General features: G+C 36.2%; 5 protein-coding genes and 1 pseudogene across 15 annotated transcripts; 5 read left to right on the top strand and 1 right to left on the bottom strand.

Moving 5' to 3' along the window:
* Positions 1-1,913: 1,913 nt before the first annotated feature.
* On the top strand, positions 1,914-6,493 carry LOC111306950 (beta-glucosidase-like SFR2, chloroplastic; annotated as a pseudogene). The gene is made up of 10 exons (XR_016332199.1): positions 1,914-2,193; positions 2,426-2,792; positions 2,918-3,056; positions 3,720-3,886; positions 4,438-4,659; positions 4,858-5,026; positions 5,130-5,363; positions 5,457-5,606; positions 5,703-5,832; positions 6,040-6,493. The product of XR_016332199.1 is annotated as a beta-glucosidase-like SFR2, chloroplastic (transcript).
* A 632-nt stretch (positions 6,494-7,125) lies between these two features.
* On the top strand, positions 7,126-10,128 carry SCPL33 (serine carboxypeptidase-like 33). 4 transcript variants are annotated; one of them, XM_022904991.2, is made up of 10 exons: positions 7,126-7,629; positions 7,756-7,863; positions 7,987-8,082; positions 8,155-8,247; positions 8,330-8,415; positions 8,532-8,783; positions 8,881-9,023; positions 9,116-9,211; positions 9,553-9,658; positions 9,851-10,128. In XM_022904991.2, the coding sequence occupies exons 1-10, from the start codon at positions 7,347-7,349 to the stop codon at positions 9,998-10,000; spliced, it is 1,413 nt and encodes a 470-aa protein (XP_022760726.1). In that variant the 5' UTR covers positions 7,126-7,346; the 3' UTR covers positions 10,001-10,128. The 4 variants fall into 4 exon arrangements, with proteins under 4 accessions (XP_022760726.1, XP_089608185.1, XP_089608184.1 ...); XM_089752059.1 differs by having other exon boundaries at positions 7,206-7,629; positions 8,532-8,636; XM_089752058.1 differs by having other exon boundaries at positions 7,207-7,551.
* Positions 10,129-11,740: 1,612 nt separating this feature from the next.
* LOC111306953 (protein AGENET DOMAIN (AGD)-CONTAINING P1) lies at positions 11,741-14,878 on the top strand. Its single transcript, XM_089751493.1, is given in 6 exon segments — positions 11,741-11,889; positions 12,098-12,593; positions 12,986-13,468; positions 13,794-13,866; positions 13,869-14,276; positions 14,573-14,878. Coding segments are annotated over 6 exon segments (1,659 nt in total). The 3' UTR covers positions 14,623-14,878.
* Positions 14,879-15,365: 487 nt separating this feature from the next.
* Positions 15,366-17,248, bottom strand: LOC111306954 (uncharacterized). The gene has a single exon (XM_022904996.2). It carries the CDS (start codon positions 15,956-15,958, stop codon positions 15,467-15,469), a length of 492 nt encoding a protein of 163 aa, XP_022760731.1. The 5' UTR covers positions 15,959-17,248; the 3' UTR covers positions 15,366-15,466.
* LOC111306952 (F-box protein At5g49610-like) lies at positions 16,457-17,880 on the top strand. The gene is made up of 2 exons (XM_089752062.1): positions 16,457-16,593; positions 16,691-17,880. Exon 2 carries the CDS (start codon positions 16,825-16,827, stop codon positions 17,734-17,736), a length of 912 nt encoding a protein of 303 aa, XP_089608188.1. The 5' UTR covers positions 16,457-16,593; positions 16,691-16,824; the 3' UTR covers positions 17,737-17,880.
* A 1,508-nt stretch (positions 17,881-19,388) lies between these two features.
* Positions 19,389-25,214, top strand: LOC111306949 (uncharacterized). Of its 7 annotated transcripts, none has more exons than XM_089752052.1 (11): positions 19,389-19,674; positions 20,091-20,190; positions 20,487-21,424; positions 21,697-21,826; positions 21,918-22,369; positions 22,623-22,703; positions 22,784-22,882; positions 23,488-23,646; positions 23,778-23,864; positions 24,135-24,206; positions 24,735-25,214. In XM_089752052.1, exons 3-11 carry the CDS (start codon positions 20,618-20,620, stop codon positions 25,059-25,061), a joined length of 2,214 nt encoding a protein of 737 aa, XP_089608178.1. In that variant the 5' UTR covers positions 19,389-19,674; positions 20,091-20,190; positions 20,487-20,617; the 3' UTR covers positions 25,062-25,214. The 7 variants fall into 7 exon arrangements, with proteins under 7 accessions (XP_089608178.1, XP_089608179.1, XP_089608176.1 ...); XM_089752053.1 differs by having other exon boundaries at positions 19,905-20,162; XM_089752050.1 differs by having other exon boundaries at positions 19,905-20,190.
* Positions 25,215-26,399: the final 1,185 nt, after the last annotated feature.

Here is a 26,399-nt window from a genome sequence, read left to right as displayed (position 1 = left end):
AGGAGACATCCACCACTCGGGATAAATCATTACAAGATGCAAATCATACAGCTATACTACTGCTGCTGCATGATCAAAGCTTCAAGGCAGTATTCCTTTGACGCCAGGGTGACTTTGGCATTCATAACCATATCAGGAAACCAATAATGTTGAAGATAGGGAGAAAGGATGTTTGGGATTTGAATTCCATCCGAACGTTCCTCAAAGGAAAAAAATTTTCGGTCTTCATGTGATCAGTACAAAACTTGAGCTGTTCTGGTATTTTGGAGAGGCCCATCTGGGAGAAGAAAGGGAACAAAACCCTGCAAAGATTCTTGCAGACAAAATAGTGAATAATTTTTTTGAAAAACCCTGGTGCTTTTTCGTTGGTCACTGGTCACCTACAGTTTTCCAGGTAAAATGGTGACAGCCCATTTCTTTTCTTTAATTTTGTTGAGCCTGAAAATTACACTCCTCTAAGTCACTTTCCTAATCCAATTTCACTGTAATCTTCAAAGAAAAAAAAAAAAAAGGAACCTACCAATATCATCCATGCAAAAAACCCTTATCAGTAAAAGAGTAGAAAATGAGAAATCATCTGAAACTGAGAAAAAAGGGCCACAAAAAATCACTCATTTCATTTTGCAGATGTGCCATGGCTTTTCATTGTAATTAGGGCTACAACCCATTAATTGACTATTATCCACTTTACAAGCTGACAAAAACACTTGGCACTGAAATAATCACCTGTTTAGGTTGTTAATTTATTCATTACTTTATTGCTAATATGATTCTGTTTTATTCATTTACAAATCATTTTTTTATTAACCCCTAAAATGGTCAAAATCCTTTCACATAAATTATCAATCACTAAAACATTTTATTTTATTGTTCTTATTTCATTTTTTTCTCTATTTTTTGACAAATAATTTATTATTTTAAAGACACATGCCAAATCCTCATGAATCAAATGTCAAATAAAGCAATAGGATAATTTTTTTTTTAAATTGTCATGCATCTCATATTTATATATAATTATTATAAATTGGCATTTTATTAATTTCATTTGTGAATTTTAAAAATTTTATTAAGGAGAAATAATTTTTTTTTATATTTAAAGTTGTTAGGGATCCAACCTTTATATTAAAACTAAGGGTTCGGTATTATCGAGAAATATAGACTATAATTTTGGGTTTGGATAAGTTTTTCACTTGAACTTCACTATTATAATGTCAATTAGTAGGGTACGAGACGAATAGAGCATGCTCTGTCCCTATTTTCAAATTTTATAGTATATTCATCCCTTACTCATACTCTACAAATATTTTAAATCTACATTCATTCCTATCCATGTAGATATTTAATGGTTATTAGTAATTCTTGTACTTGTAACTTAAAAAAATAATAAAAAATAAAATTTATTTTTTTAATTTTTAATTTTTATCTTGCATATTTATATAATTTTTTTATAAACGTGTATTAATATATTTTTAAATAAAAATATATATTAATTTTAATTAATCTAAAATAATAATTTATATTATATTATTGTATTTGATAAAAAAATTTAAATCATATCTATTTTCATCTTTATCCTTATAATAAAATATCTATTTTGATTTTATTTTGGGTAAAATATCGGATTTCCATTGATTATGGGTAAAATTGAAACTTCAATTTCACTGTTCTATGTGGGCCACCTTGAATACAGATGGGTAGGTTGGATCAGGCTGGTCCAGTTGGGTCAAAAGGCCTTGTTCAACACCAGCAAAGGTAGGTTTGTAGTGTTAATTTGGGCCCGACCGAATAATCCATATTTCACTGCACCATTTCCTTCTTTTAATTTGAATTTCACCCGTCAAGCCCAATCATAACATAATTTCAATCCGTTACATGATGTCCGAACTCGCAACGTGGACGAAGCCCTTTTGCCAAGTCACCATCCCGTATTTACGATCACTAACCCACTCGATCTCAAACTCTCACGCTTACCCGTAACCAGTCTCTGATCTTTCACCCTCAAATTTTCAAACATAAACAAAATGGCGTTAACTGCGCTGTTTTTGTCGGCGACAAAGCTCGTCGGAATTATTATGACAGTGTCAATCGCAGCCAACGCCTTCTCTTTCTGGCGTTACCGGAAAAAGAATCTCCAGCAGTTCAAGTCTCCCATCGACGAATCCTCTGATACCCTTGCTGATTTCAATGTCAATGGTAACACTCAATCAAACCAAAAGTTTCGTTTTGTTTTGACTCTACGTTCATTCACTGGTTGAAGAAATGTTTCATTTATAGCTTTTGAGCAATATAAAACGGCTCTTTCTTCATCATCTTTTTCTCCTAACGAACACAGTGTTAGTTATGTTATGTGACAGTGAGGCATTTTAATTTTCATCTAACTGTTGGGAAAAATGGGTGATATGTGGTGATATTTTTGTGTGTTCAGGTGAGGAGGAACATGGATTTTTCTTTGGATTAGCAACAGCGCCAGCACATGTAGAAGACAGGCTCCATGATGCTTGGCTACAGTTTGCAGAGGAAAATCCTTGTCACAAGTCAGAAACAAGAGATGATCCTGTGCAAGCTGATGCGCTGATAGGTGTTGCTGCTGCTGATGGTGGCTCTCATCAAGCTCCATCAACTGCCAAAGAGTTTAACAAGAAGAAGAAGAAGCCTCTTAAGGTTGCCATGGAAGCCATGATAAGGGGGTTGCAGAAGTTTGTAGATGATGAGGTAGAAGAAGAAGGAAAACTGCCTGCTTCTAATGAGGAATGCCATCATAACGTAGCTGCATGACACAATGCTCCTCACCCGTAAGCCTTATTATGTAATGTGATGCCTTTATTTGTAACAAGGGTCCTGGGTGCATAAAAGATGTATATTACTCCTCTCTGTTTCTTTTTATAACTTGAGAAATGGATTGCTCTATCGGTTTCAGGGAGGAGAGATTAAGATTTTGGTCTGATCCTGACACAGAACTGAAGCTGGCTAAAGATACTGGCGTCAGTGTCCTTCGGATGGGAATAGACTGGAGCAGAATCATGCCACAGGAGCCACTTAATGGGCTTAAGGATGCTGTAAGTTTGATGCCACTACTATGCTTTCATGCTTTTCATTTGTTATGTTTCCATTTTACGTAACATAGACAACAGAATTACAAATGGTACGAGAGTTTAACTTACTAAGTCAATTTGATGCCATTCTGACTAACTCTGGATCTAGTTTTGGTTTGGTGTGCAAATTGAAATATGGTTCTATGTCCATGGGCATGGCAACAGAATATTTCACTACAACTCTGAAAGTTATGGTGACAGCTCAAATGCTTGGCCATACCTCAAATATACCCCAATCTCTCTCTCTCTCTCTCTCTCTCTCTCTCTCTCACACACACACACACACACACACACACACTCACACTCACACTCACACTCACATATGCATGTTCATACCACACATGGTGGCGTTCTTTTTAATCTACAATAACTGTTAAGGGATCCTTGGATTTCGATGAGTAAAAGATAAACAAATAGGAGGGTATTTATAAGGCTATCATATTGGTGATGAAAGGTGGAAACAATCCTCTTGCCTATGAAAGTAATTGTTTTGTCTTCTTTTTTTTTGGATAATGTATTGTTTGGTCAAATTTAAGACACCCATATGACATTCAAGTTTCCTTGTTTTTCCTATATTCAACTAAAATGAGTCTGCATTTACTTGGGTCATACGGTGTCGCTTTTTAGGTCAATTATGCAGCATTGGAACGATATAAATGTATCATCAGCAGGGTTCGCTCTTATGGAATGAAGGTGATGCTCACACTGTTTCATCACTCATTGCCCCCATGGGCTGGTGATTATGGTGGATGGAAACTGGAGAAAACTGTTGATTACTTCATAGATTTTACCAAGTTAGTCGTCCATTAAGTAGTAGTTTCTGTTCTGTACTTTTTTCTGCTCTAATTTCAGTAATCATGCTTTTCTTGATGCAATCTAGGTTACTCTATTTTCATCTGTCTCTTGTATAAGCCAAAGAGAGCTTTATATACAGCTTTTTCTGTCTTTTGCTTTAGGTATTAAAAGAAAGGTAAACTTCTGGAGTAAAAAAATTACAGTTACTTGCTATGAGAGTGGTAAGAGTTCAATATTCATTTTCTGGTCTTAACTGAACTTTAATTCAAATTATGAGACAGAAAGATAAGGCTGCTTATTTTACTTCATATTCCACGAGAGCCACTTTACGCTAGTTTTACCAGGTAAACTTCTGGAGTAAAAAACTTACAGTTATTCATTTTCTGGTCATAACTGAACTTTAACTCAAATTATGAGTTAGAAAGATAAGGCTGCTTATTTTACTTCATATTCCACGAGAGCCAGTTTATGCTAGTTTTACCTTAAGTATGCTTGGTTTTTGTACGTCCTACCAGTTTCATAACTCCTCTTTTTTATGCATATCATGCAGGCTTGTTGTCCACAGCGTATCAGATATGGTTGACTATTGGGTAACATTTAATGAGCCTCATGTCTTCTGTATGCTTACGTATTGTGCGGGTGCTTGGCCAGGTGGTCATCCCAATATGCTGGAGGCAGCCACTTCTGCTCTACCAACTGGTGTTTTTAAACAGACATTGCATTGGATGGCTATTGCACATTCAAAGGCCTATGACTATATCCATGAACAAAGGTTTCTTTTCCATATGAAAACTCTAGACAAAAGGAGTTTTGCCAAATAATTCACATATTTCTAGCAAGTTGGCTTGTTGAGTATTTGAAGATGAGCAAACATAGACATACATGTCCTCTCCCATTGTTCAGTTTTTCTATATTTGTATAGTTGCTGTACCAAATTTATAACATTCCAATTACTATTTCATTTCAGCAGCACATCATCAAACAAAATGGTTGGAGTAGCACATAATGTATCATTTACACGGCCATATGGTCTCTTTGATGTTGCTGCTGTTACATTGGCCAATTCTCTCACCCTTTTCTCATATGTGGATAGTATATGTGACAAGCTAGATTTTATAGGCATAAACTATTATGGACAGGTTCAGAGGTTCTTCTTATTTTTTCCCATTTGACTGTTTTTTTTTTTTAGTTTTTCCTGTTATTAAAACAATTTATTATTGACCTTATTCTTCTGCTGGTCAGGAAGTGATATCTGGTGCTGGACTGAGGCTACTAGAGACCGATGAGTACAGTGAATCAGGGCGAGGGGTTTATCCAGATGGCTTGTTTCGTTTGCTAATACAGTTCCATGAAAGATACAAACACCTTAACATTCCCTTCATCATAACAGAGAATGGGGTTGCGGATGAGACAGATGTGATCCGTTGGCCATATCTTTTAGAGCATTTGCTTGCTGTTTAGGCAGCAATGATCAAGGTTTGGCTGTAAACCTAAAAAAATCTAGAATTTGGTTTTCTGAAATTAGTTACTTACAGAGTCAAGTACTAATCTACTTATGGTTGATTACAGGGTGTCCCCTTTTTCGGTTACCTTTTTTGGACTATTTCTGACAACTGGGAGTGGGCTGATGGTTATGGTCCCAAGTTTGGACTTGTAGCAGTTGATCGTGCCAATTGCCTAGCTCGGATCCCACGTCCTTCATATCACCTATTTTCCAAGGTTTCACTCTTTTTCAGACGGATGTTCCTTCATTGGTCTTCCTAATGCTGCTCTCATGTGTTCGTACTGAAGCATCATAGGCCATGTTGATTTCAGGTGGTAACGACAAGCAAAATTACACGTGAAGACAGGGAAACAGCATGGAATGAACTTCAAAAAGCTGCTAAAGAGAAGCAAACAAGACCCTTCTATCGAGCTGTTAATAAACATGGTTTGATGTATGCAGGTAATGTAGCAGGTTCTTCTTATTGTAAGTTTATATTACTCTCTCCTTTTTGACATTCTTTCTCGACATATATAATGTAGCATGTTCTTCTTGTTGTATGTTTATAAATTGCATGCTTAATGAATGTCTCAACTAATCACTTTAAAATGACCTTGTGGCAGCACATTGAAATGTTTACATGAACTTTTTTTCATTTCGTTTTGATAGGAGGCCTTGACAAACCTACACAACGACCTTTTGTTGATCGAGATTGGCGATTTGGACACTACAAGATGGACGGTCTGCAGGACCCATTAAGCCGCTTATATGGATGCCTTCTCCGACCATTCTCCTTCAAAAAGAAAAGAAAATCTAAAAAAGTTGATTCTGAATTGGATCTTCAGCCTCTTGAGCTGAGTGTCTGATTGCCTGTCCATACTGTTCTTTTGTTTCCTTCAACATTTCTACTAAAGTTAGGACTATTACATTTTTAAAACAAGGCATATCAACTCTGGTAGTAGCTGAGCGTTTTCTTTCCCTCGTTTTAGTTCCTTTCTATTGGAATTCATAACATGCATACTTTTTGTCTGTTTTGGCTTTGTTAGTCTATACAGTTGTTTTTCCCTAAGATTCATGTTCTTGTAATACAGTGATTCAAACATTTAACGCTTCTTTTCCTTTAGCTGTATCTCAGTTCATATACTTGGCTCAACTCTCTGAAACATGTCTTTCTGTAACAAATAGATCAGCTACATGGAGGTTTACCATTTATCTGCTCAAGAAACAAAATTGTAAATTTTGATGATTTTAACATACTCAAGTTTTTATAAGGATTTAGATGGTGAAAATGCACAGAAACGAGGATTTGGTGCTCCTCTGTTCTTCGACCTCTTGGAGAATCTTCATGATGGGGTTTCTTTTCTAGAATGGAAGATTCTGGCTTAATCTGTCTCCTCTTTTGCTGGAAATTGGCAGGGTCTTTAACCATCCGCATGGCAGAGGTACAAAGCAAGATCCTTTTTTCAGCTTTCTTTAGAAAAGACAACCTTGTAATTCTTTTCTATTCCTTGGAAATGGAGTACATGATTGGCTGTCTGTGCTAAAGATAATTGCTTAGAGTTGATAAACCAAATTTAATAAAAATTTGTTGATAAAAATTTTTTATGTCTTTGACAAAAGATCTAGTTGGACTACAACATAATTTTGTCAACTAGTCAATGCCAGCCGTCTCCACTGTACGTGGAATTAACTTGATAACAACCAAATCAATACACAAAAAACCCAGCTTAAAAACAAAGCATGAAAGTGATGTTTATCCTAATCATTCTCATCTAAAAGATGTTTCTCCAGTTGATCTCAGCCATTCAATTTCTTAGACTGAATCTTTTAGGCAATTGGTTAGTTAAATATCACGATGCAAGCAAATGAAATCGTGACAGTACCCGTTATTTTCCTTTACTTCTAGTCAAAGACGTTGAAATATAGCAATCAATCTAAAGTTTACTTGTAGATGAGTTGCAGAACTTGAAACAGAGATGGGTTCCACAGCTCCTGCTAAAACAGTTTCCAATTCTCTCTCATTCACATGTTTCTTTCTTGGTTTCTTAATTCCTTCCATTAATGCATTAGGACCGTACCTGACAGCTCAGGAATCTGATAGAGTAATCAATCTACCAGACCAGCCGCCGAGCCCATCTATTTCACACTTTTCAGGGTATATCACTGTAAATCAAGAGCATGGTAGGGCCCTTTTCTACTGGTTCTTTGAAGCTTTGTCTCAACCATCCAAGAAACCTCTCCTGCTCTGGCTTAATGGAGGTTTACAATAATTTTAAGTCTACAGTAAATATGCAGCAAGCAATTCATTCTTATTGGTAGTTGGTGTATGATACCTTATCATACTATGATCTAACTGTATGACTCTTGATCTTTTCGCTGTTAAAGGACCTGGTTGTTCCTCAATAGCCTATGGTGCAGCTTCGGAGTTGGGTCCACTAAGAGTTGGTAAAAATGGTGATGGACTTCATTTCAACACATATGCTTGGAATAAAGGTTTCACACCACTTTCTCCTCATCTGCTTTGATTTTCATTCAGACAATTCGATTGTACTATTAAAACATTCTATAAATTAGGATATGCCAATGATTTTGGTTGTTTCTGATTTTTGTCCGTAGTGGCCAATTTGCTGTTTGTGGAATCTCCGGTTGGAGTTGGCTTCTCTTACACCAATACATCTTCCGATCTCACAAATTTGGATGATGCCTTTGTTGGTAATTCACTAGTTAATGATATTTGATATTAATTGAACAGGAAAGTAACTTAAACATTTCTCTTTGACTTAGCTGAGGATGCCTACACTTTCTTGGTGAACTGGTTTCAAAGATTTCCTCAGTTCAAAACTCATGATTTCTTCATCTCAGGAGAGAGTTATGCAGGTAAAATATGTTTTGATACTCTCTCTCTCTCGCGCTCTCCCCCACTTTCTCTCTATAAATAATCAGTCTTCTTGTCTTGCAGGCCATTACGTGCCTCAGTTAGCAGAGCTTGTGTATGATAGAAACAAGGATAGCAAATACCCATTCATGAATCTCAAAGGCTTTATGGTAAGAAAGCTTTCATGCTATGCTGCAAAATGCAAATCCATCTGGAGAAAATAATGAAATTTTATCCATTTCATGAATATAGGAGCAAAACATTCCTAAGGCAATACATTTTGCAGGTAGGAAACCCAATAACCAATGATTACTATGACTACACTGGCATAGTGGACTATGCCTGGAGCCACTCTGTAATATCAGATGAGCTCTACCATAAAATCAAACAAGTATGTGATTTCAAGGTCGTTGACTGGTCCATTGAATGCAATGATCTTGTTAACCAAGTCTTTGACAAATACTCAGAAATTGATATTTACAATATCTATGCCCCCAAATGTCCTATTAACAGCACAATTTCATTAACTGCTAGTAAGGTGAGTACATATCTAGCTATATAGAAAGAAACATTTTCTGATATAATCATGAATGGAAAGATTACGTTAAAAGTGTTTAACCATGTCATTTTTGCAGGTAAAAGACTATGGCTTAAGGAGAAAGAGGATCCCTGCTGGAGATCCATGTTATTCTGTCTATGCAGAAGATTATTTCAATAGGGCGGATGTTCAAAAATCCCTTCATGCAAACACCAGGGGAGGAAAATGGGAGAGCTGCAGGTAAGCATTTCGATTTGATTTGCCTGCATTGATCATTGGCATGTAAGTTTTATATTTGATTCCTAACCTGATTTTTCCTTTTTTTTTTCCAGTAATTCTATCTTGATTGCATATAATTTTTCTGTTTTTTCCGTACTACCTATCTACAAGAAGCTCATCAAAGGAAACCTGAAGATTTGGATGTATAGGTACAATTAATTTTCATACCCCATTATCATAAACTAAGTTATATACCTCGGATCATATGAAAATTGGGAATTTTCTTTTATCAAAAATTTAAGATCAACAGTATCAAAAGTTTTAAGTTTGTCAATTGCCAGTGTTAATACTTTAATGCTGTCTTATCAAAGAGTTGCCAAATGGGAATATTGGACTATAATGGAATGGAATCATTAAATGAGATTAATTCAAGATTTATACTGTTCCAAGTCTCCTAAAGTGGACCATTCAGAAATAGAGTAAATGCCAGGTTTGGGTGGGGAAGAAATGATTGAGTCTTATCTTGATGTTTGATTGGTTGGTTTAACAGTGGGGACATGGATGGAAGAGTACCTGTCATTAGTTCTCGATCCTGTGTTGAGTCTCTTGGACTTCATCTCAAATCACCCTGGCATTCTTGGTTCCACAACCATCAGGTTCTTCATTATATTTACTACTACAGGCAGCATCATTATTTTTTTTCATCCATTTTCCTGTCAAATCCACTTATCCTTTGGTGAAATTTGACATTCATAAAGGTGTTATAAAAATCATGTATGTTTTTGTTTGATTAGAGAATGAACTGCAACATTGTAAAGCTTCAGCTGATGATGTTGAAAACAATACAGGTTGGAGGGAGGATACTGGAATACCAAGGGCTGACATTTGTGACAGTGAGAGGGGCTGGTCACTTGGTGCCACTCGACAAACCCAGTGAAGCTCTCACCATCATCCATTCTTTCTTGTCCGGTGAACCGCTGCCCATCCATAGATATTAAAGTTTTGTTTGATAAGAAGATTAAAATGAATAAAGTTGAAAAACTTGTTAATTTAATAATTAACATTTATAATCATTTTTTACTGTAAAACTTAACCATTATTAACAACTATTCCAGTCTTTTTTTTATCCTTATTACCAAACAAAACCCAAAAAAGTTTGCTTGAGATCAAGGCTTTGCTTAAACATTATAAACCACAACAATCAACAAGTCTTATACATGCCTAACGTCCAAATAATTTAAGATGAAGGGAGTAATTTTTTTTTTTTTGCCAAAACTGGTAAGACTTTTATTCATCAGATTCTAAAACAATACATCACAAACTATATCTTTCCTTCTGTTCCAAGAGCATACAACTAGGGTATGTATACACCCTTCATGCTCTAGGTACCCTTTCCTCTTACAATGAATTAGGGGATGCAGGTAACCCATCTTTATCCCGTATATAAACCGAAGAGGATAGAGTTCTCATGACCCAATTACACAAGCTCATCCCCCTTCTATACTGACCTGCAACCCTGTCTGCAGCTTTATTTGCTTCCCCAGCCACACAACTTATCTTAACTGCTCCATGCCTTTTCATTGCACTCAAAATATCTCTCACTACTGGTCTTATTCTGCAGTCTTCTTCCGTGCCCTTTCCATTCAAATGTTGCGCTAGAATCACAGAATCTGTCTCCAGTACTACCCTGGAACCCTGCATTCTCTGGGCTAGCCTTATTCCTTCTCTGGCTGCAAATGCCTCAGCTTCCAGTCCAGAAGATGCAGCCACCTTTTCCCCACGACCACCTATTATGTTTCCATTTTCATTCCTGATTACCATCCCAATTCCAGCTGCCAGGTTTCCTTCCTTGTAAGCCCTGTCACAATTTATCTTTATCCATCCAGGTTCAGGGGGTTCCCACTTGCTCCTCCTATATTGTTTATTCTTGGTAGCCTTTGCTAATTCTTCATCATATATTACTGCCATATACTCCATGGCAGCATCTTGAGCTCTTTTAACATTTGCTACTACCCCTGGCCATTTTCCATTTTTACTGGCCTTACATCTACATTTCCAAATTTGCAGCATAAAAATGATACATACACTGCCAGATATTTCTTCCCCAATTCATCCACATTTTCCATCATCATTACCTTCTTTAACCATTCATCAAAGGTAGTGATCTTTTCCCTATCCACCTGGTATCCCACACCAGCTGCAAACCAAACTCCTCTCACCCAATCACACTGCAACAGAACATGCTCTATAGTTTCTTCCCCCTCCTTGCAAAAACCACATAAAGGCTCCTCACATATTCTTCTTTTCCATAAGTTTCTCCTTATTGCTACAGCATCATTACAAGCTCTCCATAAAAAGTTCTTTATCTTATTGGGAACTTTTATACTCCAGTTTAGCTTCCATACCACTTTGTCAGTTTGGTGTGAGGATGATGCTCCCATTTTACCTGTTCTCCTTTCTTTCTCCTTTAGTGTATGATAGCCACTTCTAACCGAATATTTCCCATTACACGCTCTCAACCATATCATTCTGTCCTCCCCTCCTTCTTGACAAATGGGAATTGCATTAATCCTTTCAATAATGTCATCCAGCACCACATTTTTTAACTCATCCAGCTTCCAGCATTTTTGTTCTTTATCAATTAAATCTGATGCCTTCTGAGGCAGTGTCATTTGCTTAAAACTCTCATTCGGAACAAGGGGCCAATTCCTGGAATCCACCTATCCTTCCATACAATAATGGTTTCACCCCCCATTACTTGCCAACATAACTGGCTCTTCAGAAGCTCCCTCCCCTCTAGGATACTTGTCCAGGCCCAGAAGGCCCTTGCTAAGGGAGTCATTATTAGCATGGGGATATACTTCTATGGCACAGTTGGATCAGTCTGGTTAGGTTACTAGCACAAAATTGTAGCCCTTTTTATATTTCAATTAAATCGACGTCGTTTCATTAGACAAAAGGGAAATGGCAACTTCCGTAATTAAAATCCCTTTGAAGGGCATTCGTTACACAAACTCATTCACACCATCCTGCCGTTACTCTTATGCGCTGAGCAGCCGATCACCGATCACTGATCACTGATCACTTTGACTCATCTGTCAGACGTTCCGGTTTAATGTTTATCTTTTCACCTCAAATTTCCTCGGGAAAATAAAAATTAAAATACGACGACAATCACAAGGCCAGCTTAGTAAAGGCGACCAAGTGGAAGTAAAACGAACAAACGGCGCATATTACGCGGCTAGCGTGCTTCGACCGCCGTGCCTAATGCAGAAGAACATGGTGTTCGTCGAGTACCAGGCTGTCTACGAGGGTCCCAAACGCGTCAAAGGATACGTGGACTTGAGTCACGTGCGACCGTCGCCATCACCTGAGCTGAGTCGTTGCTTCAAAGCCGGAGACTCCGTCGACGCTTACTGGGAAAACGGCTGGCGTAAAGGGGTTGTTAGGGACATACTTGAGAATTCCAAATATGTTGTGGGCTTTCATGGGAATGGAGCAAAAGAAGAAGAAACTGAAATTGAGCAGTGTAATTTGAGGCTCCATAGAGAATGGGACGATGGCTGCTGGGTCCCACCTCTCATCAAACTGGTATACAATATAAATTATTAAAAATTCCAATGTACTTCATTTTTTAATTAAATTTTACTTTTAATCAGCTAGAGTAATTTTTATTGTTTTTTGTTGGTTTTTTTGTAATGACCAATGATGGGTTTCTTTTGTTTTTTAATGGGTTTTTGTGTTTGTTTGATGTTGAATTGATTTTGATGGTTTATATTTTTTTATGTTTAATCTGATAAAGTTTTCACCTTTATACATCCAAAAAAAAAAAAAATTCACCTTGGGGGTTACCATGTAAAGTTACAAGGGTTCAATTCCTGGGTTTTGAAATTATATTCTTCTTAAATGCTATATATAATCGTTGGTTTTTGCAACTTGGTTCAAAATATGTGCTGATCAGTTGATAAAATCTTGAATGGTAGACCGAGTCATCTAAGGAGAAGGATGATAAATCCAGAAAGGTTAAAGTGAAGATTGTGTTTGGGAAAAGACAGGCAAACGCCAAATTTCAAAAGGATGATGAGGTGGAAGTTACTAGTGATGGAGAAGGTTTTAATGGTTCATGGTTTAGTGCAGTTGTTGTTGAATACATTGGGAATGACAAGTATTTGGTGGAATACCCGACCTTAAAGACAGAAGATGGAATGCCTCTCAGGGAGGAAGCAAAGGCACACCATATCAGACCATGTCCACCTGAACTTTCATGTGCTGCTAGTTTTCGCCTGCATGAAGTTGTTGATGCTTGGTATAATGACGGGTGGTGGGTTGGTGTGATTTCCAGAGTACTCACTGGATCAAAGTATGCTGTCTATTTCAGCCTAACAAATGAGGAATTAGAATTTGATCACTCTAACTTGAGGCATCATCAGGACTGGCACAATGGGAAATGGATCATTGCTTCTGGGGTATGACTTACTGATTCTAATTATAGTTTATTCTAGTGGCAATTGATATGTTTGACAACCTCAAGTACCTTGTTCCATGAAAATTTGTAACTAATTTGAGAAATTGGAAAAGAAGGAATTTTGCAGAAAATTAATCGTCCATAAGATAGCTGAGAGTACTAATGCCAGTTTCTATTATTGATCAATGAATTTTGATTCCTGTTTCTTTGGAGAAAGATTTTCTTGTAAGTTATATGGTTTTAAGAATTTATCCTGCTATGTTTTAGCTGTGCGTCTATACATAAAAAATCTCAATAGACACCGATATCTTATCCTTGACATGCAGGAAAAGTCTGGACAGTTGGTAACTAACTCTAACAAGTTGCTACATAAGATGAGTGTTGAGGAGAAAAGGCTCCAGGAAAATTTCCAAAAGGAATGAAGGTAGAGGTCAAAAGTGATGAATATGGTTATGAAGGCTCTTGGTTCTCTGCCGTCATCATTGACTCATTAGGCAATGATAAATATTTGGTGGAATATCTGACTTTGAAAACAGAAGATATGGATGCATTTCTTAGGGAAGAGGTATATGCTTCATGTATAAGACCCCGGCCTCCTCATGCTCGATGTGCTTATCATTATGAATTGCTTGAATATGTTGATGCTTGGTATAATGATGGGTGGTGGATTGGTCAAATCATTAAAGTTCTCACTGACTGGAGGTATGCAGTCTACTTCAGGACCACAAATGAGGTACTGGAATTTGAACACAATGATCTGAGGCTTCATCAAGATTGGATTAATGGAAAATGGGTTACTATTTCCGGGGGTAAGACTAGCAGACATTGCCAAGGAGAACAGGTTTTGTCAACCTTATTAGAGTTATCCTGCTTTATTGCAGACTACAGTTTCTCCTCTTCAAACAAACTACTAAAGATAACCAGTGACACCCACTTAGAAAGTATCTTTTAAGTATACCATGTATTTTAGATGAAAAGCATATCCCTGTTGCATTCCTAGTATTCTGACTCTGCCCATAATCATCAGAAACAATCTCATATCTCATGCTATGTCAGTCTCTTTACGGTCACTATAATTAATGCTTGTTTACTGTCTTCTTTTCAGGACGCGAGCTGAAGAACAGAGAGCTTGCAACTATTTCGAATAAGTCATAGACTGCATCTGAACTTCAGTGCTTGCACCCTGGTGTATGACACGAAGTTGTGTTAATTCTGCATTCTGTTTTTCCCTTTTTGAGTTGTTTGTTTGTCATATATAGCATCAACCTAGTGCGATGATGACATCTTTTCTGTATAGAAATGAGAATCTTGACTTATCTGATACTATCGTGTAAAGATGCTTATAGCTTCTTTTTCTAGCCAAAAGATGCTAATGACTTAAGGTTTATGTTTTATCTCTTGAATTGCTAAACTCTGGATAGCAGCCTGCTCTTTTCTTTTCTTTTGTGAAGATAAAAGCAATTGTTGAATAACAGCAAAATCATAGCCATACCCGAAAGTAGAAGCTAATTTTTCTGACTTTTGGACCGAATGTCAAGCCTTTTGTCAAGGTCAACCCCATGGGACTAATTGCTCTTGCGGAGGTCCAGCCCAAAAATATCCTTTGGAAATTGGACTTGGACAAGATTTCAATGATTTAATTGGATCTTAGCAAGCAGATCTAGCACAATTCTTTCTCTGGCAAGTTCAAATTAACTAGCAGCTCCGTTTTACACAACTTTTTTATCCATGCGGTTGCGTGAGTGAATTGGTGGTAGAGAAGATGGAATCAAGGAATATGGCACTTTCAAGCAACCAACAAGCATTTTTCAGCATATTCTTCCCTTTTCTCCACCTTACCTATGACCGAGTGATTTTATCATCATTAAATCCTTAATTTGGTCACAAAAAATTCCACATAAACAAATGGAAACTGTTATAAACACGACAAGGAAAAGAAATTAATGTACAGATTAAGAAATTTTAAACATGCAAGTTAAGTTTTCTTTCTTGCACTACTTTAGTTTCCCAGATCCTTCGCTTTATCAGCTAATAATTCCTTTACCTCCTTGTTAAACATGTCTGTCTGAACTTTGAACACCGATACGGGAAACGATCTGGACAAGCCAACTGGAGTCTTGAACGTGATTGATGGTGCAGAAGGAGATGATTCTTGGACGTAGATTTCTGTTAAGGTGACCCAAATATTCATGAACTCCTTGGCTTTGACACCAGTCAGATTCTTGATTTTATTTGGTTCGAAATAAGCTGTGATTTCAGCGTCATATCTGATGACAACATCCTGGAACTTGTAGGAGTCCCTCTTCTTCTTATGTCGGAGCCAGACAAAGCCTGTATCCTTAACATACCCACATTCCTGTATGTCTTGCAAAGCTAACAAGCCATTTGGCAACCCTTTTTCTTCTAATAACAATGTGAACTTTTCTCTGCATGTTTCATCCCCGTAGTAAACTTCAGCTTTGGCCTTCATTTCCTGTGTTACCTGAGACATGTTTTGCCGCCTTCAACTTCTGTTTTTGGTTTTCTAGAACAAGGATTGGGGTTTTTGTGAGGTGGAGCTGGAGTATTAATATAGAATTTCATTTCAAATTAAACTCCTTTATTGGAATTTCATTTTAAAAAATGCATTTTGGAATTTCATATTAAGCAAGTTAAATAATAAGAGGCTATTACGTGTAGGTGAGATGATTACGTGACAAACCAAAAAAAAAAAAAGAAAAACATAAGATGAAAAGAATAATAATGAATCTAGTCTTTGATACCATACAATTGTCCCAAAAACTTAAGGTCAAAAGAAATGGCCCAATTGTTTTATTTAAGATCTAACAACAAATGGGCTTATCAAAATGATCACTTGTTATTCTTCTTGGATGCCTTTGCTAGTAGCTAATGGACCCCTTAACAAGTTTGTGAAGGGCCCATTAGTCCAAATTCACTGCTATTTCATTGCAGCCATTGGAAAAGGCTGAAAAAACTCGTTCATATAACCAATTTTACTTTTAACATATCCTTTATCAATCCATCATAAAATTCCTCAGATTAGCTTTGTCATACGATTCTTTAGAACCCCGAAAGAAGAAAAAGAAAAAGAAAAGACTTCTTCTTTGTCTGAGACATGGCAGTCTGGTAAGCAAGGTTTAATTCTTTTTTTTTTTAATTTTTAATTTTTTAGCTTTCTCAATTGAATTACGAATTTGAAAGATGGGTTTTTTCCCTGATGAAGTTATTCTACAAATTCTTGCAAGATTGCCTGTAAAGTCCCTCTTTAAGACAAAAACTGTTTGCAAGCTTTGGTATAGATTAGCATCAGACAAGTATTTTATAAGACTTTATAATGAGGTGTCTGCTAAGAAGTCAATGGTCCTTGTTGAGATTTCTGATTCAATAGAATCAAAATCAAGCTTGATTTGTGTTGATAATTTGAGGGGTGTCTCTGAATTTTCATTGGATTTCTTGAGAGATAGAGTCAAGGTTAGAGCTTCTTGTAATGGCTTGTTGTGTTGCTCTAGCATTCCTGAGAAGGGTGTTTACTACGTTTGTAACCCTATGACTGGAGAGTTTAAGTTGCTCCCTAAGAGTAGAGAGAGGCCTGTCACGCGGTTTTATCCGGATGGTGAAGCCACGCTTGTTGGTTTAGCATGCGATTTATCAAGGAATAAGTTTAATGTTGTCTTAGCAGGTTATCATCGTACCTTTGGTCATAGACCTGATGGGACTTTCATATGTTTGATATTTGATTCGGATTCTAATAAGTGGAGGAAGTTTGTTTCATTTCAAGAAGATAATTTCACCCATATGAACAAGAATCAAGTTGTGTTTGTTAACGGTGCCCTTCATTGGTTGACTGGTAGTTATTCCTATATACTTGCACTTGATTTAGATTATGAGATTTGGAGGAAGATTTCATTGCCTGATGAAGTGAGTTATGGGACTGGGAATAGAGTTTATTTGTTGGAATCCAGTGGGTGTTTATCTTTGATTCAGATTTCTGATGCGTGGATGAAGATTTGGGTGATGAAAGACTATGAGAGGGAACTCTGGCATATGGTGGATAGGATGAGTCTTAGATGCATTAGGGGACTAGTACCAGGCATTTTCCCTATCACTCAAACCGGTGAATATGTCTTTTTGGCAACTCACAAGCAGGTTTTAGTATACCATCGGAGGAGTAGAGTGTGGAAGGAGATGTACTCTGTGAAGAACAGTGCTACCCTCCCATTATGGTTCTCAGCACATGCATTTCGGAGCACAATCTTCCCTTGTGGTTAAGGTGTGGTCAACGTGTATTGAAACTGTACATAAATAACTCATTTCAAACATTATGACATTTACATTTGTGATTTTTGAACTCTTTCTTTATCATTTAAAATTTATTGTTCGGAGTTATTTATAGAATGACCTATTATTTATTAAGCTGAGCATGCTTGTGGTTCTGAATTTTGTATTTTTTTTTGTTGGCAAAAGTTTTGGTTATAAGTTATTAATTATAACCTTTAACGCAGTATTCAACTAATTGGTGATGGTAGTGGGACAGATTCATGACATGGTTCAGACTATTTGAGGCATGTTAAGTGCATTTTGGTTGACCACCACTAGGGTTAATCAAAGCTTGGTTAAGTGTAGTTTTCGCTGAAATCATATCATCTTGGTTCAACACAACAAAGACTAATGCCTGCATTCTATCCTAGAAAAGTTCTTATCATTTTCACCTTCGTTTCCCATCCAGGTTTCCCTGCCCTGATAACCTGTTCCAGAATTGTTAACTTGTTGAATGCTAGAACTGTTTCTTCTCTAGAGAGCAAAAGCAGATCATACATCACCAGTGATTCTTATCATTTTAGTCATTTTTTACTATACTTTTAGATCGATCTGAGGTCAAATGCTGTGCGTGTTACTTTTCCCCTTTTCTCCTCTATCTTGAAGCTTGAAAATGAAGTGGGTTTGTTATGAATAGATAGATGTCTTTAGCTTTCTGCATGTAACACTTAAAGCTGAGAACATGCTTTATACGTTTGGATAATCGGATGGAATTTAGTCTGTAGAATTTATTGCAGGAATGGTTTGGTTTTAGATGGAATCTATTATAAAACAAATTCGAGGAGGCAACACCTTATTTCCTGAAAGATGCTTAGCTTTTATGCCAGCATGTGTTTGAGCTTTTTACCATGTTCATGTTCAGAAGGAATAACTTGAACCTAGTCAAAATGTTTCTTATAAAGTTGAGCATCTCAAAAAGGATTACCAGTTAGTCACAGTTCATCTCTGGCTCCAACACTAGAGCTCTTGCACTTGAAATGGTGTTTCTTTCCTTCTATGGCAGATAATAATAAAAAACATTGCCAAGTGATGCATTGGCAACAGCTACAATCTACATCAGCAACTTATCTGTCAAACTTGGCCATTGACAAATAATTATTTTCGATAATCCTTAACCGTAACTACAACTCTTAGGTCACGTTTGGCAGCTTGAATTTTATTCACTATCAACCAGTAAACTATGGTTTATTGTTCATTAATTATACGCTTTTCAATCATTCTCAAATCTCAATGGCGTTACGATTAGGCTACCATTAAATAGCTTTGCTCGAACTTGTTTATTGTATTTTTTATTAAAAATTTTGGATTTGAATCCTTATTTTTTAAAATTATATTAATAAAAAGAAAAAAAATGATAATAAAAAGAAAAAACCACTGCTCTTACACATGAGCTAGCCTGCCAAATTTGTTAACAATTGTTTTCTAAAAAAGGAAAGGAAAAACTCAAACGCCTCTGTCCCAAAACCTGATAAAAGCCTAAAATAATAAACCTTAACCGGGAAAAAGGAATTAGAGGACAGAACTGAACCAAAAGTCAACAACCAAACAGACCCCAACAACAACATCCATTCTTGGTTTTAGGATGAAAAGAACACAACCTTCATGTGTTTAACGCTGTCTTTTCTGCAGTCCCCCAAAAATCTGTTTTTTGTATTTTTGTCATCTCCAATAACACACCTTTTTTTTTTTTTTTTCAAAAACCTTCCCTTCAATTTAACCCCCTTTTTTTCAATTAGTGTAAAAAGGATTAGCCAAACCAAATTTTAGCCTATTGACCTACTTTTCTTTGATTCTCATTTACTTCTCAAGTTTAGGGCTTTTATTATCTTCTTTTTGTTGGGTATGTCTCACTTTTATTCTCCATAGTAACTGCAGTTCCCCTGGTTCAAGGTAATTGTTTCTTGTTGCCTTTTCTTCTATTAAATGTCAAGTCTTTGTTTTTGCAGGATTTGACTCTCTGGGTATTCTTTGTTTCTTTATTTTTCAACTTATATTATCTTCTTGCGGATTATACCCACCTTTTTTTTTTGTTTGTTTTACATGTTTCTCTCTCTGCTGTTATGAAATTTATGGGTTTTGGTTCTCAAATGGGTTTCCTTTGGTCTCCTTCCTCGTCATAGCTGCCAGTTTGACACAGGCATGTTAATTGTTTTGTTTATGTTATCGAATTAGCTGTGTTTAGTGTAACAAGTTGATGAAAAGTTGAGTGTTTTTACTGGGAATAAAGTAAAAGAGAACTCATTTTACTCATTTCTTGTGTAAGTTTTTTGATTCATCACAGCAAGGTTTTTTTTTTTTCTTCCTAGGAAACAATTGCCTTCTAATAAATTGATGAATTTTTGTGGAAGCCTGGTTGGTGCTGTTTTGAAAATTGTCAGGTAGTTGTCTTCATCAAATTTTTGTGCGGTACGTACTTGTGGATGATAATAGACTATGATCCTCTTAATAGAGGATTTTCTTTTGTAGTTTGTCAATTGTTAACATCAGACATCTGTTTTTCTTTTTCTGTTTGGTATCAAGTGACTTCCTGTTGTAGGTTGGAAACATCAAACGTCATGAATACTTTGTGCTTGCACTTATATTTTTTATGTTTTGGCGTACGGTAACATGAGTTTTAGAAGTATAATTCTTAGGTTATTTTTTATTTTGTCAAGCATGCCTTCAAAGTATGCTGGCTAACTGTGTTCATTCTTTGGTGGCAGGTGAAATGTTTTGTATAGGGGAGTTTTTTTTTTTTCATGTCAAAACTATCTTCCATGGTTCTCTTAATGGACTAGGGATGGCTTAAAATAGTTTCCTTTCTTAAAAAGCTACAAAGAATACATATAATTTTATGGCTCGGAAAGGTAATCAGCAGAAGAATGGGACAAAAAGGGGTTCAGAGGCAGGTTATCATGCCCCCGATGCAAAAGGAAGAGGAAAAGGAAGTGAGATAAAGGTTTTCCCTGGAGAGGAACTACCAAATGGTGATCCTCTAGACAATCCTTTACAAGAGAGTGTTAGCAAAGATCATCAGGTAGGGACTGAGAATAGATATAGGCAGAATTCTGAGAAATCTGTGACAACAGAGAAGCATGGAGATGCAGCTGAGGCTCTTGGCCAATCAATATCTTCTGGGAGTAATTCGGGGGATTGCATTGAGAATGCACCTTCAAAGGAAGCTTCAAGTGGAAGGGAACAAAATGAAATATCACCTGATGGGAACCTTCATCTGAAACACAAAAAAGGATTTTGGGGCTGCTTGCTGAATGGTTTTCACCTTAAAGGTGCAATTGAGAATGTAGAGTTTTCAGATAATGTGTTGGTAAGAAATGTGAGAGCATCGGCTGCATCCACCTTGAAAGTGATAAGCCAGTGGCTGGAGAGCCAGAGGCCAATTTTCATTTCCCTAACAACTAACATCTATAATACTCAAGATCATGTCAAAGTAAAGATTGAGAGATTGTACCCCATTGTGTTGAAGTGGCTCATGCATTTTGGAAATATAATGCTTCTGTTATCAATAGTCTGGTTGGACTGTACTCTTAGGGGCATTGATTCCTTCCTGCACATGGGCACAACATCTCTTTTTTCAGTTATATGGTTGAGTATTTTCTCAGTGATTGCCATGGTTGGGATGTTGAAGTTTCTTATGGTCTTGGTAAGCATTGGTTCCATCTCATCTTTGTTTTTCCTGGGGTTCTTTCACCATGAGATTGTGATGCCTCAATTTGCATGTTGAGGATTTCTTGAACTATCAATTGGCATAAAAATGTTTTCACAAAGATTTATTTGATTTATTTAGGAATTTCTTGAGCTATTGATTGCCTAAGTTTAATTTTTTCACAACAATTTATTGAATCATTTGAGGAATTTTTTGAGCTATTGACAAATTATGCATTCTTATTACTTCTGTAAATGTTGATTACACAGGCCATAGCTGCTCTGACAGCAGTTTTTGTTGGGTTTACTCTCGCAATGTTGGTAGTAACTGTTTTTGGAACAATTTTCCTTTGGTTTTATGGAAGTTTCTGGACTACACTTCTTGTGATCTTCCTTGGAGGTGATTATTTGTTTGTTTTCCGATTGGATTAGTTCTATCTGCAAATGAATTCTGTCAAACTTATGGAATTCTATTGTTTGCTATTATTCAGGATTGGCATTTTCATTTAGCCATGAGCGTCTTGCATTATTGATTACCACTATATATTCTGTATATTGTGCTTGGATGTATGCCGGATGGCTTGGTTTGCTTTTGGCTCTAAATCTATCTTTTATCTCAAGTGATGCTTTTATCTACTACCTAAAGAACAATATAAATCAGCAAGCAAGACCTGAGGGAAACCCTGAACAAACCAATGGAATGCATAGTCAACCAGGCTTCTTCAATGATGAATCAGTGCATGCTTCATTCTCTGAAAATGTCCCAGGGTTTTCGGCAGATCATGGTCCTGGGGTAGCTTCAACTAGTGGGATTGATACTGAGATAACTTCTGAAGATGAAGTTGCTCGATTGTTGAACTGCAATGATCACTATTCTGCATTGGGTTTGTCACGATATGAGAATGTTGATGTTAATGTACTGAAGCGAGAATATAGAAAAAAGGTACATCCTATATTTATTTCACGCTACTTGTATGATCATATTCCACTGGTGATGGTCACCCATTCTGAATATTTATTTAAATTTTCTAGTACTTTATTGGCCAAATGTGGTCCAGTCAATGGGGTACAGTCTGAGTGAGCTTCTATAAAAGTTCTTTTGGATCATCTTACACTTGATATCCACTGTTAGCTTTTTCCATCAAAAAATAGGAACAAGATGTCTATGGTATTGAAATTTGCGAACTGTTTGCTAGGCAATGCTGGTCCATCCTGATAAAAACATGGGTAATGAAAATGCTGCAGAAGCTTTTAAAAAACTTCAGAATGCATATGAGGTAATATCTTGGTTTATTATGTTTTTCTCCCTTCGTGGTTTGACAATTCCTTTCTGATAATAATATAATTTCCTTTATAGGTCTTACCTGATTCCTTGAAGCGTAAAGCATATGATGATGAGCTTAGGAGGGAGGAGCTGCTAAACTATTTCCGTAGTTTTCAAAATGCTTCTCAAAAGGTTTGAAGAAACATCCTGCTAGTTTTTCACTTGAGTATAAAGGAAGAATATCTACCATCATGTTCAAGTTGCTTGTAGAGTTTGGTTTGTATAATCAGCTTTGATTGTCTGCCAGCATACTCATTTGTGATTATTCCAGTTATGCATACACAGCAGAAAAATGTCCCCAATAGTTTTTTGATTTTATAGATCATTGAGCTCATGGTTATCTAATTGCACACATTTCCAAGTCATTCATTTGGTGCATCTATATTCCTGTTTATAACTTTTTTGTTGTCTCATTGAACTCTGCCCATTTGCATTAGTTGATGCTGCTTTATTTATTTTAAGTTTTTTTATTTACTCCCATTGGTCATTTAAATTAGAGCTTTTAAAGGTACTAATGTTGTAGTAAAGTGTTTCTGCTGATTATTGCCATGAAATTGCTATCTTAAGCATTTCATTTACATCCATTTACTTAAAGAATTTTGATCATGTTTTAATGGCAAATATTTTTCTAAAGTGGATGGAAGTTTCTTACTTGAAGTTCCATAAAATCATTTTTTCTGAGTAGGTATATCAGTATTTGCATCTTACTTGACCTTTTATTGCAATTTGTTGCACAGAATGGCAGACATGGTTTCTTTTCCTCTGGATTTTCACGGTCAGAGGCTGATGGGGAGGAACCATTTGGAGAATCTAGGCCAATTGCCTGCAAAAAATGCAGTAACTTTCATCTCTGGGTACACACCAAGAAATCAAAATCTCGAGCAAGATGGTGCCAGGTATTTCCTTTCCTCCTAAAACATGCATCACTTTAACTTGTCCTTTTGTTTATGACTTTGAACCCAATTTCTATAACATGGTGTTCCCTAACAAGAAATTAATTTTGTTTTTGGAACTTATCTTGTCTAAGGAATGCAAAGATTTTCATCAAGCAAAAGATGGAGATGGATGGGTTGAGCAATATTCGCAACCCTTCTTTTTTGGGTTATTGCAGAAGGTATGCACTGTCCACCTCTCATTAAAAGCTGATACTTTTCTATTTTGCTGTTTCTTTGATTTGACATATAATTGATGATAGGATCTGTAGAAATGCTGTTGAAAAAAAAGAATAGGTGTAGGGGATGGGTTTTAAAATATTTACCCTAGTTTGTTATGACCAAAAAGAAAAAAAAAAAAATAGTTAGTTTAGGGTCAAGTCTTGTTTGAGTTTATATTCTTAATATTTGGTACTGCTTTTTTACATAAAGTTATTTTGTTATTGGTGTAGGTGGATGCTCCCTCTGCCTATGTATGTGCTGATAGCAAGATATATGATGCTACTGAATGGTATATTTGTCAGGTAAAGTGATGTTTACTTGGTATTTATCAAGTTAATCTGCCTACCATTATGAATGAATATCTAAGAAGGAGATTTTAGACATCTCTTAGTCAAAAGTTTAACATGATCTAGTGCTCTCTTTCTAGTTATATGTATGAAAGTTTTAAGTGATCTTTGGTTGTTGCAAATGAACTTCTCAAAGTATATACTGGTGGTTTGACCTAAAATACTTATGTAAACTGGTTACATGAAGACATCTGGAGTTGAATAAAACAATGCTAATATGGGTTTTGCATGGAACTTCGATATTCCACTTCAACATTCAAATGCCTCTCTTTTATATCTCTCTTCTATGAAACTGTATTATTTATCTCTTCAAACATTGAAGTTGGCTTTTGATATGATCCAATTCATGCATTTAGGCAAAAAATGTAACTTTCATGTGACACCCATGCGGACAACCTTGCAATCCGCATCCATGTCTAGGCTCACTCTTACAATGTCTATAGTTGAGTATAAAACACTCAATGCTGCTGGATTTTGTTGCAGGGAATGAGATGTCCACCGAACACGCATAAGCCAAGTTTTCATGTAAACACTAGTGTGACATCCAAGCATAATACCAGCAAGGGATCTAGTTCAGGGCAGAGAGGTGGAAGGATACCAACACCTAATCTGGAAGAAACCATGACAGAGGAAGAATTCTTGGAGTGGTTACAGAATGCAGTACAAGCAGGCATGTTTGACAATTTTACTGGTAGTACCTCTGCTGAGAGCCCATTTGCCAAAGCAGGAAGTGGCTCCAAGACTAGTGGCAGCAATATGAGTGGTGGCAGTGGAAACAAAAAAAAGAGAAAAGGAAAGAAACAATGGTGAGCAGTCATCATGATTTGTAACACCCTGATTCTCTCGAGGGATAACCAATTTTTGGCCGTGCAAAAGTGATTGCCTCTGTAAAACTTAAATCCAGCGCCATAAAACTTGAGCATATGTCATGCAGATTTTGTATAGCATTTTATCTTCTTCCTATCTTTTCTTTTTCCCTCAGTTTCCTCAAATAATTAGATATGGAGCGTCATACGAATATGAAATAGATTTGGCAAAGCCTGGAGGTTAATCATCCTGGTGATAGCATTACCAAAAATTTACAGTGGCATAGTTTCATTTTCTTTCTTTGTCTAACTTCTTTATATCCTTTGAGGTCTAATGAAGTTAAAACTGTCTGGAAAAGACAGAAGACAATATCATATAGCCTTAGGAGCTGTTTTGTTTTTAAAGCCTTGCCTGTCTGGAGAATCTCACAATGGAAATCAGTGGGTTCTGATCAGAGCCTTAGCTCTTACCCTTTAAACACACATCAATAATGGGTTAATACACGTTTTATTGATGAAAATGAAATTTACACATGAAAACCACTAGTGTTGGTGGATGCTACATATTTTATGGGACATGTATATTTTATGATAGGATGCTGCAGCATTAATGGTGCTCCAGCAATAACACCTGAAACCCCCAAGTCAATAGCATTCAATGTCATATCCTTGCACAACCATTAATAGAACATTTGAGCTTAATGTGAACTTAAATATGTGGCATTATCTGTTACAAGATGATATTTAAAGAATTTTAACAATTTGAACAAGCAGTAATGTGAACTTAATAAGAGGGAATTAAAACCTTGAAGATGTGTTTTTTTTTTTTTTTTGTTACAAAGGAAAATCAAAATATTAAAATATTTTTTAACTAAAGAATGAACCAAAGTAATTTGGAGTACCTAAAATCCCAAATTAAGAAAATTTACAGTAATATGATGGTCCAAAATCCAAACTACAAAAATCGTGATGATTAATCCTTCCTGAAATTCTAATCTTGATTTCAACATCTTTTCAATCAAAGTTTAGTTCTTATCCATGAGAATTTAATTGCCAAAATGAGAGGATAATGTATATTATACATAAATTATATGTCCTAGTACATTCTTAGAGCACCATTTTTCCAGTTCATCTTTGTTAATACAGATGGATCATAAATGCTACTCTAAGAACAAAATCCAATCTGGCCTAATTTTTTGTTATATCTAGAGAAAGAAAAAAAAGACTGAATTTTAGTCTTTTTTTAATCAAAACCCTTAGAACAGAGACAATGGCCATTTAGTAACGCCATTAAACCAAACTCCTCCTAATCCTCCTCCTGGATCAGTAACTAATAAAATAT

This window comes from Durio zibethinus, chromosome 22, assembly GCF_047325235.1.
Source record: "Durio zibethinus cultivar Kanyao isolate XHJ-2024 chromosome 22, ASM4732523v1, whole genome shotgun sequence".
Lineage (NCBI taxonomy): Eukaryota > Viridiplantae > Streptophyta > Magnoliopsida > Malvales > Malvaceae > Durio > Durio zibethinus.
Note: the sequence above shows the minus strand (reverse complement) of the source record. Positions and strands in the feature narration are given on the sequence as shown.

Excerpts from the sequence above, each read along its gene's own strand:
- SCPL33 (XM_022904991.2), top strand. The coding sequence starts at position 7,347 with ATGGGTTCCACAGCTCCTGCTAAAACAGTTTCCAATTCTCTCTCATTC. Across the intron at positions 8,083-8,154 it reads TTTGGATGATGCCTTTGTTG|CTGAGGATGCCTACACTTTC; the intron begins GTAATTCACTAG and ends TCTTTGACTTAG. Across the intron at positions 9,212-9,552 it reads CTGAAGATTTGGATGTATAG|TGGGGACATGGATGGAAGAG; the intron begins GTACAATTAATT and ends TTGGTTTAACAG.
- LOC111306954 (XM_022904996.2), bottom strand. The coding sequence starts at position 15,958 with ATGTCTCAGGTAACACAGGAAATGAAGGCCAAAGCTGAAGTTTACTAC.
- LOC111306949 (XM_022904988.2), top strand. The coding sequence starts at position 20,618 with ATGGCTCGGAAAGGTAATCAGCAGAAGAATGGGACAAAAAGGGGTTCA. Across the intron at positions 21,425-21,696 it reads TGAAGTTTCTTATGGTCTTG|GCCATAGCTGCTCTGACAGC; the intron begins GTAAGCATTGGT and ends TTGATTACACAG. Across the intron at positions 24,207-24,734 it reads CTGAATGGTATATTTGTCAG|GGAATGAGATGTCCACCGAA; the intron begins GTAAAGTGATGT and ends ATTTTGTTGCAG.
- LOC111306952 (XM_089752062.1), top strand. The coding sequence starts at position 16,825 with ATGGTCCTTGTTGAGATTTCTGATTCAATAGAATCAAAATCAAGCTTG.